This window comes from Poromitra crassiceps (assembly GCF_964638095.1).
Source record: "Poromitra crassiceps genome assembly, contig: HAP1_SCAFFOLD_141, whole genome shotgun sequence".
In the NCBI taxonomy this organism is placed as follows: domain Eukaryota; kingdom Metazoa; phylum Chordata; class Actinopteri; order Beryciformes; family Melamphaidae; genus Poromitra; species Poromitra crassiceps.
Genome location: NW_028152224.1, coordinates 297,699 through 307,500, shown reverse-complemented (window position 1 = coordinate 307,500; position 9,802 = coordinate 297,699). Strand labels below are relative to the sequence as shown.

The following is a 9,802-nucleotide window of genomic DNA, read 5'->3' as shown; positions in this document are numbered from 1 at the left end:
TATTCCTGCATGAACTTTGCAGTGTGACAGAGAAAATGTATCTCAAAAAAGAAAATGTAGCTCAGGTCCAGCTCTCTCAGATGAGAGGGTTTGGAGCTCAGAGCTGAGGCCAGAGAAGCACAGCCTTCCTCTGTGAGCAGACAGCCTGACAGCCTGCACACACACACACACACACACACACACACACACATACACATACACACACACACACACACACACACACACACACACACACATACACATACACACACACACACACACACACAGTTGCATTTTCTTCTAGTGATGTATTAGTTTATACTGTTTTCCTCATCTTTGCTGTCATGACGATTGACTTCAACATTTCATCACTTCCTCCACTGTAGTTTTACTTTGATTCAGTTACTGAAAACAGGAGCGCTGCTTTCCAACACACACACACACACACACACACACACAGGTTGTTCACACAAGGTGAACATCACTGTACATTTCTCTGGAGTGACTTCGTAGCACTAAGGGCCTTTGCACACCAAGTCCGTATTTTGGTCCGAGATTGTCACACATTTAAAAGCAAATACAACCTAATTTTGTGTCAAACTCATTTACATACTGACTCAGAAACTTCTGTCCACTATGAATCCACCTGACGGCCCCTCTCTGCTCCCTCTTCCCAGAGAGCTCCACCTCACTGGCCCCTCTCTGCTCTCTCTCCCCGGAGAGCTCCATCTCACTGACCCCTCTCTGCTCCCTCTCCCCGGAGAGCTCCACCTCACTGGCCCCTCTCTGCTCCCTCTCCCCGGAGAGCTCCACCTCACGGCCCCTCTCTGCTCCCTCTTCCCGGAGAGCTCCACCTCACTGGCCCCTCTCTGCTCCCTCTCCCCGGAGAGCTCCACCTCACGGCCCCTCTCTGCTCCCTCTCCCCGGAGATCTCCACCTCACTGACCCCTCTCTGCTCCCTCTCCCCGGAGAGCTCCACCTCACGGCCCCTCTCTGCTTCCTCTCCCCGGAGATCTCCACCTCACGGCCCCTCTCTGCTCCCTCTCCCCGGAGAGCTCCACCTCACTGGCCCCTCTCTGCTCTCTCTCCTTGGAGAGCTCCACCTCACGGCCCCTCTCTGCTCCCTCTCCCCGGAGAGCTCCACCTCACGGCCCCTCTCTGCTCCCTCTCCCCGGAGAGCTCCACCTCACTGGCCCCTCTCTGCTCCCTCTCCCAAGGATCTCCACCTCACGGCCCCTCTGTGCTCCCTCTCCCCGGGGAGCTCCACCTCACTCTCTGCTCCCTCTCCCCAGGGAGCTCCACCTCACTGGCCCCTCTCTGCTCCCTCTCCCCAGGGAGCTCCACCTCACTGGCCCCTCTCTGCTCCCTCTCCCCGGGGAGCTCCACCTCACTGGCCCCTCTCTGCTCCCTCTCCCCAGAGAGCTCCACCTCACTGGCCCCTCTCTGCCCCCTCTCCCCGGAGAGCTCCACCTCAGTGGCCCCTCTCTGCTCCCTCTCCCCGGAGAGCTCCACCTCACTGGCCCCTCTCTGCTCCCTCTCCCCGGAGATCTCCACCTCACTGACCCCTCTCTGCTCCCCGGAGAGCTCCACTCCACGGCCCCTCTCTGCTCCCTCTCCCCGGAGAGTTCCACCTCACTGGCCCCTCTCTGCTCTCTCTTTTTTGATCAATTTTGCCTAGTTTAACTACTCAAACTACAAACTACAATTTTGGGCAATAAAATGAAGGAAATATATTTTTATTTTTTATTTTACCATTACTGTTGAACCAGAACCCTCTTTGACAGGAATGCCCCATTTTCTTTCGTCCTGATTGCTTTGAAGGCAGCATAGACCGTGAAAGCAGCCAGGATTCCACTAACATTACTGTACTTCTTGACAAGAAACACAGCCTACGCTGCATCTGATTGGCTTGCCCTGATATTGTTACCCTAACCTAACCTTAACCAATCACAAGACACACAGCCTATGCTGTCGCTGATTGGCTCGCTCTGAGATTCTTACCCTAACCTTAACCAATCCTAGTCAAGTCTTTAAAGGTTATTTGTCTGACTAGGCATCTCCCACGCTCGATTCCTAGGCTCGCTCGCTGTGCGGGCTCGCAGGCCCTGCAGCTTGCCGAGCTGGCCCTGCAGCTCACATACGCAGCCTATTGCAATAAACTCAATTGAGAGGCATATTTTGCTGGCCTTGTGCTTTTTTGTAGGCTATTATATATTATGTCATAGATCACACATGTAGTTAATGTTTTGTGTAGTGTGAACTACTTTTTCTGCGTAGCTTGTAGTTTCCTAAACTACATTTCTCCCAGTATAGCTTTGCTGTAGTTTCAACTACTTCCATGGTGAAGTAGTTGGTAGCTTCATAAGTTCAAAGTAGCTTCCTTAACAGTGGGAAGGAGCATGGAGTAGAGTGGAGCTTTGTCAGAAAAGTACACTGTGTCACAGTGGATCAAGAATGAAGTGGGGGAAATAAGAATGGTTGATGTTAAAAGATCTGGCTTGATAGTTCTGGAATGTAGGTTGAAGTCCCAGATGGAAAGAGCTCTAGAAATCATGGTGAGTCATGGTGGTGGGAAGGACATGTTCCCGGTGGCATGTTTTCAGCTAGGTAAGAAAGCTTCAATAAAGTTGTTTTTGTAAAGATCAAGTGACGTTTCTGGCCTTTGTGGTTATTAGGCCGTGAGCCAGGGCCCCAAATTTGGGACACGGGTACCATCTTGGGGGACTAACTTTCATAGTGATTTTTGGCAAGGTATACACCACTACTGCTAGAAAAGATGTGATAGCAATGCAGCAGTTGCCTCCAAATGTGTGCTATCACCCATTTTATAACACTATATGGAATATTTTTCAGACATCCTGCCTGAAATGACATCCCCAAATTAATCATGATAGCTCATGAATAAGGCCTATATGCGTATTTATGGTCTTCTCTGATAGGCAGGGCTGCCAAGTTTCAGCCAAAGTTAGGAGTGAGAAGGGAAGGGATGCGATTTGCCGGCAAGCAAAAAAAGATTTGGCCCTTTTTTAGGGTAGATTTAGAGGGATATCTCAATTTAAATTAACATTAGGATTACTGTTGTGATGTAATTATTCAGTCTTCACCCCCATGCCAGCTGCTCTCCCTGCACTGTCAGCCTCCTCTCTGTCTTTACTCTGAATAATCAAGTAGAAATGAAAATAATTGTAAGAAGAGAAGTCAGATCCACAGCCTCCTCCACTGTTTCCTCTGACCTGGAAAGTTTGGCAGGGGGTGGTTGACCCTTCACTGCCCAGAATGACAGCAGGTCTCTCTGCTTCTTCTTCCCTGACATCTTTCAATTTGTTTCAAACGGACAAAAATGGAAGTGTGCAGTTAAGGACTGCATGACCCACAGTCTCAAAAGAGAGCTACATGTTAGCTCATAGTAAGTATCAATTAGCTCACACACGCAAATACCTGATGATTTTAACTAACACTGCTATTAGTCACGGTTAGGGGTGTCACGATACACTCAGTTCACGATACGATACGATACACGATATTGGGTTCACAATAATGATACGATATTTTAACAATATTCTTTTGCGATCGATTTGTAAGTTGAGGGGGCATCCTCCATGCTAATTTGAATAATTTCACCATTTTCATCCTCCGTGTCTGTAACGTCCTTCGTCTGTTCAAACAAAGCAATGAAAAGGAGAGCGAGCATGCAATCAGATGCAGATCAGTGCCACCATGTTCAGCTTCTTTTTCTCATGATATGAGATTTCATCTCACCGATACATATTGTCACGTTTTGATATCGCGATATATTGTGGGACGATATATTGTGGGACGATATATTGTCACATCCCTAGTCACGGTTGTTGTTTTTTTGTTAAACCCACCGCAGCAACCAGGGCCGTAACCAGGGTCCCGAAATAGGGGAGGTCCAGCAAGGGGAGGCGGATTCGGAATTTTTTTTGAGGGTTTTTTCCCCCTTTTTTAGCCATATTTAGAGTAATATATCATTTTAAATCAACATTAGGATTATACTGATGTGATGTCATTATTCAGTATATTCTCTTTCATGTCACCACCTGCTCAGCTCTCCTGTCAACATAATTGTAACTAACAAACACAAACTGTTTTAGCCAAATTCATATCAAAATGACACCTACAAACACAGGTACACAACCCAAGCCGTACACAACACACAAAGTCATCATCGATAATAAAAAAAAACATACAGAGGGACATTTATTTATTCCTGATAGGAACGATTGAAAAATAAAATAAAATATATTCTGTTGTTTTTAACTTTACACCACCTCTTTTTGTTACTTATTGGATCATGAAACTGAAACCATCCATATAGCCACCTGCATACCTGACTTCGGGAGCTTGGCAATTGGCATCATGCATGATTAGCCAGTAGCATCCCAACGTGTCACACAGGTAACATTACTTAACACATTCACTGCCAGCCGTTTTTTTTTTACTGTAGGTAGCTTCTGCCAAGCCGTTTTTTGAGGATTCTGGCTCATTTTACAAGAGCCGAGGATTATTTTCTGCTTGGACTTTGTGAACACAAAATATCTCAAAAGAACTAATAGAATGTGTGCTTTCTCTGTCTAAAAGAGTTACTTTGTAGAGTTAGTAGTTATGTGGGCATTAGCAGTTGAATACAGCATGGTTTCAGCGTCTGAAAATTTAAGCTGAGATAAATGGCTTTTTGTGAAATTCGATAGAACAGTCACTTTAACCATTCATTTTTGGCATCAGTAAGACGTCAGACATCTAGACAATAGTTTTGAACAGTAATTTCCTCCATAACAGCAGGAAACCCCCCTCTCCTTCAAACTCCTCCCTCCGTGTGTGTTCTCCTCCTTCCTGCGTGTTTCAAAGTGTGTTTTGCACCCAGTCTATTTTTGGAACCCCCCACCGTTGTGCGCCACCGTTGTGCACCAGCGCGAACGCGTTTTCGCCTACAGTATGAGAATGAGGCTCGTTCGTTTCTGCAGTTTTGGCTCGGCTTTCAATAGTGTGGAGAGCACTGTCGCTACTTAGTGGGTCGGTGGAATGGGTTGTACACGTTCAGTGGCTCCCATATTTTTATAGGAGACGTAGGGAGCTTGGATCCACGTCCCACCGTCCAATTTTTTTTTTTTTTTTTTAAGACGAGATATCTCGTCAACGGCAGTCAACCGTTTTTTTTTTAAGACGAGATATCTCGTCAACGGCAGTGAACCTGTTAAGAGACAGACTAGACACTTACTTTCTTGGTTGTTGCTAAAAAATCTGTCAGTGTCACTCACTGTCTGTCGTTCACTCGCTCACTGTCTCGCAGCTCGCTCACCTTCAATTATCTCGCCAGGCAGACAGACAGTCATCACTCACCACCATGCTGCTGCTCTCTTGGAATCAAGTTACCGCGGACGCGGCGTCAGATCACTTCCTGCCTGACCTGCCTTTCGTTTTAAAATAAAAGCGATCCCGTGTTTTTCATGCTTTTCCATGCAGATTGTTTTATAATTTTTTTTTTTTTTTCCTCTGAAATATTAGGGGAGGTCCGGACCTCCCCGTCCTCATAGCTAGTTACGGCCATGGCAGCAACCTGCCATGCTGTTCACCAGCAGCCTGTGTAACATTACTCCTGCTCCGACTGAGTGACTATAACGCATTTTAATCTATAAAAATAACGTATTTTGGATGATCAAAATGACGTGGTTACCTACCGTTTGACCTCCCGCTTCAGATGAAAGAGTGTCACGGCATTATTCAGCTGACACAGAAAACTGAGTTTTCTTTTCAAACTGTTTGCCAAACTGTTTTGTTGTTCTTCTCTTCCTGGGATAGTGACTCCATGACCCGCCCTACTCTGCCTCTGATTGGTTGGTACTCGTGGTTGCCTTTCGTTGGGTTGGTTAGGTTTAGGCAGGGGACTGATGATTGGTTAAGGTTAGGGTAAGAATATATGGAAATATTATAATATGAGATAGGGAAAAACCTTTATGAGCGTGTGAAATAGCAAGTGTGGCATGTGCACGTGTGAAGAGGTTAAATTGCGTGACTCTCACTCTCAAAGGGTGAGACTTGGCAGCTCTGTGATTGTGACTTCAGTGTGGATGCGCTGATCACCCAAATCAGATTTGACAGTGTCTATTGCAGGGGGTGGGGACTTGAAGAGCAGAGAGCAGACATGCAAACACTGCCAGAAACATTGTATGTTGGATCATTGGCTCATTGTATCTAGACACACAGATCCGACTTGAACACTTGCCCAAATCAGATTTGTGGCAGTGCGGACACACTCCCAAATCAGATTTGGGAAACCAATCAAGATAATGATGATTAATGATTTTAGTAGGAAATCGGAATCAAGGGCTTAAAACTACCATACCAGAGCATGTGAGCGGAGTGGAGTGGGGGGATTTTGGCTTGAGCGGTGAGCAGGGACCAGAATGGTACTGGAGCGGAAGTTGGAGCGGCACCGATCACCCGCTCAGTCCCGCTCCAGTTTCGATCACATGTTTGAAACAGAATGCATCGGTGCGTGGTCATGTGCACGCCCACTATTTTCTTGCCAGCTGCTGCGAGATGAGAAGGAAGACACTCATGCCCTGACTGAAGACAGACAGAACGTTTGTTTATTCATGTAATAAAAACATGTTCAATAATAGCCTGAGACTCCTCAGGCTATTATTGAACATGTAATAAGCGGTATACTTATTATTTTTCTGCCTCGTGCTCCTGCATCTCCGCAGTGGGGCTGCTGCTTGCATAATTACGCAGCATACTGAGAGCCGCGCTGAGTGAGTGATGCTGCTCTGTTTGAAGTTCGTTGCACAAACACACCGTTTCTTTATCAGCTTTTTTTCATTTGTTTCTATTAATCTATATACATTGAATCCGACCAATTTAGTCTGATAATTCATGAGAGAATTGTGAGTATACATTTTTTTCTGCCAGCATTCGTCATTTTCCCCTTGGCGCACAAGAAGACACAACGAACATGCAGCCAACTCTGCTGAGCTCATGTTATTTGTACTGATCAATGCCCATGAGTTTAAACGCAAATTAAAACGCCCTGGCCTTTTTATCTTTTTTATGCCTCCACCGGCGATAGCCAGGCCGGAGGCATTATGGATCCGGGTTGTCCGTCCGTCTGTACGTCCGTACGTCCGCCTTGACGGAATTTCATCAAATTTGCCTCAAACATCGACTTAGACTCAAGGATGATCTGATTAGATTTTGGTGGTCAAAGGTCAAAGGTCAAGGTCACTGTGACCTCTCAAACGCCATTTTCAAGCTTGTTAACGCGATATCTCACGAATGCCTTGACAGAATTTCATCAAATTTGCCTCAAACATCAACTTAGACTCAAGGATGATCTGATTAGATTTTGGTGGTCAAAGGTCAAAGGTCAAGGTCACTGTGACCTCTCGAACGCCATTTGCAAGCTTGTTAACGCGCTATCTCAGGAATGCCTTGATGGAATTTAATCAAACTTGTCTCAAACATCGACTTGGACTCAAGGATGAACTGATTCGATTTTGGTAGTCAAAGGTCAAGGTCACTGTGACCTCTCAAATGCCATTTTCCAGCTTGTTAACGCGATATCTCACAAATGCCTTGACGGAATTTCATCAAATTTGCCTCAACCATCGACTTGGACTCAAGGATGAACTGATTAGATTTTGGTGGTCAAAGGCCAAGGTCACTGTGACCTCTCGAACGCCATTGTCAAGCTTGTTAGCGCAACATTGCAGAAATGCCTTGATGGAGTTTCATCAAATTTGCCTCAAACATCGACTTGGACTCAAGGATGAACTGATTAGATTTTCGTGGTCAAAGGTCAAGGTCACTGTGCCCTCACGAATGCCATTCCCAAGTTCGTTAAAGCGATATCTCAAGAACGGCTTGATGGAATTTCTGCGAATTTGGCTCAAACATCGACTTGGGCGCAAGGATGAATGGATTACATTTTGGTGATCAAAGGTCAAGGTCACTGTGACCTCACGAACGCCATTCCCAAGTTGGTTAACGCAATATCTCAAGAACGGCTTGATAGAATTTCTTCTGAGTTGGCTCAAACATCCACTTGGACGCAAGGATGAACTGATTACATTTTAATGGTCAAAGTTCAAGGTCACTGTGACCTCACACACCCAATTTCCAAGCTCTGTAACGCAACATCACAGGAGCGCCTTGACGGAATTTCTTCCAATTTGCCTCAAATGGCGATTTTGACTCAAGAATGAACTAATGGCGGAGGCCTAAGTCCGCATTGCGGTCGTTCTAGTTATTCTTTTGAGTGGAGCGGTGAGTGGGAGCGGGTGAAATCTGTATCGAGCGGGGAGCAGTCTGGAGCGGAGCGACCATGAGCACTGGAGCGGGTGGAAAGGGCCGCTCCGTGAGCAAGGAGCAGTAATTGTCACCGCTCCACTCCGCTCACATGCTCTGTACCATACTTGACAATAGCTGACAAGGCTTGACAAAACACCGGCTGACTGTTTTTTACACAACCGTCAAGGCCAGTCAACCACTCAAAAACAGCTTAACACATTTTATTTTTCTCAAGCATGAGGGATGTATTACTATGCAGGGTTATATTGATGAAAAGAGAAAATAAGCAGAACAATTATTCATGGCCGGCCCATTCATTCATACTTCTCCCCCATTCATATTCATATGCAGACATAAGCAAACAAGCTGAGGACAGGCACACGCACCTCTCCAGTAGAGCCCTCTCGTCCTGGTTGTTCTGGACAGTGGCCTCCAGCACAGTGATCTCCCCGCGCAGCTCGTCCGTCTGTTTCTCCAGCTCGCCCACCCGCCGCTGGCTGCCTTGCCACTGTCTCTTCAGCGTAGCCATGTTCTTGTTCAGAGCCGTCACCTGCACAGCCATCTTAGTCTCTGCCTCCTCCCCACGCTTCACCTGCTCCTCCTTAGCTCGCTTCTCTGCCGCCTATGGGAGCAAGGCATCGATAATGTCACATGATGAATCTTTGAGAGGGGAGTGACTGACATTTATTTCCGTATTCCATTTCTATTGGGAACTGGGAATTTCCCAGTTAAAAATGGCAATGCCCCCTGTGAGGCACCTGAAATCGGATTTCCTACTTTGAAAGTCAGGGGAACCTCACTAGCACCGACCTCAAAATCCAAGATGGCAGCTCCCGCATCAACAGTACAGAAAGCTGTTTATTACCACTAACCACTTCTGTCTTATTTGTGTGTCATTAAATAAGTCATACACGCAGTACTGTAGATGTTGCTACAGTGTTTGGACAAAATCGTGCATAATGCATTGTTCAACTTTTATTGCTCACAATGGCTAAGCTGACTAGAACTAAACCTGGCTTGTTTCCAGACTGTTTACTGGAAAGCGGTCAACTCGGGTCACTCAACAGGAAAATTCCTAGTTCCTGGTGCAAATTGAATGCGGAATCCACGAATTCAAACACAGCGAACACAAATGACAGCAGAATACTTGGATGGAGTTTAACTATGTGTCTTACATTGTCCTATAGACCCTTTTCACGGGGGCCATTTTGTGTCAAAAAGGCAGAATGAAACACAGGCGCAAGCAAAACATTAATGAGGGTTTCCAATTTCCAATCATGGAAGTTGGAAACCGTCATTAGTGATTTGCTTGCACCTGTGTACCCTGCCTTTTTGACACAAAATGGCACCTGTTTGAAGGGTCTATTCTTCCCAGGCACCATGGCAGTACACAAATTCCCAGTAAACGTGAAAATACTCAACTAAAAATAGATTCAGGTAGAAGTTGAAGTAGGGGTTCAAATCAAATCAAATAGTTACAGAATGTTAAGCAGCTGAATTCACTATGTAATTC

At 46.0% G+C, this 9,802-nt stretch overlaps 1 protein-coding gene across 1 annotated transcript in view; it reads right to left on the bottom strand.

Moving 5' to 3' along the window:
• LOC310770643 (uncharacterized protein) overlaps positions 1-9,802 on the bottom strand; it is a 125,569-nt gene that overhangs the window by 2,915 nt on the left and 112,852 nt on the right. The window contains exon 11 of the mRNA XM_083663385.1: positions 8,676-8,911. Coding sequence (XP_083519511.1) covers positions 8,676-8,911 — 236 coding nt within the window. The remainder of the gene's footprint in view (positions 1-8,675; positions 8,912-9,802) is intronic.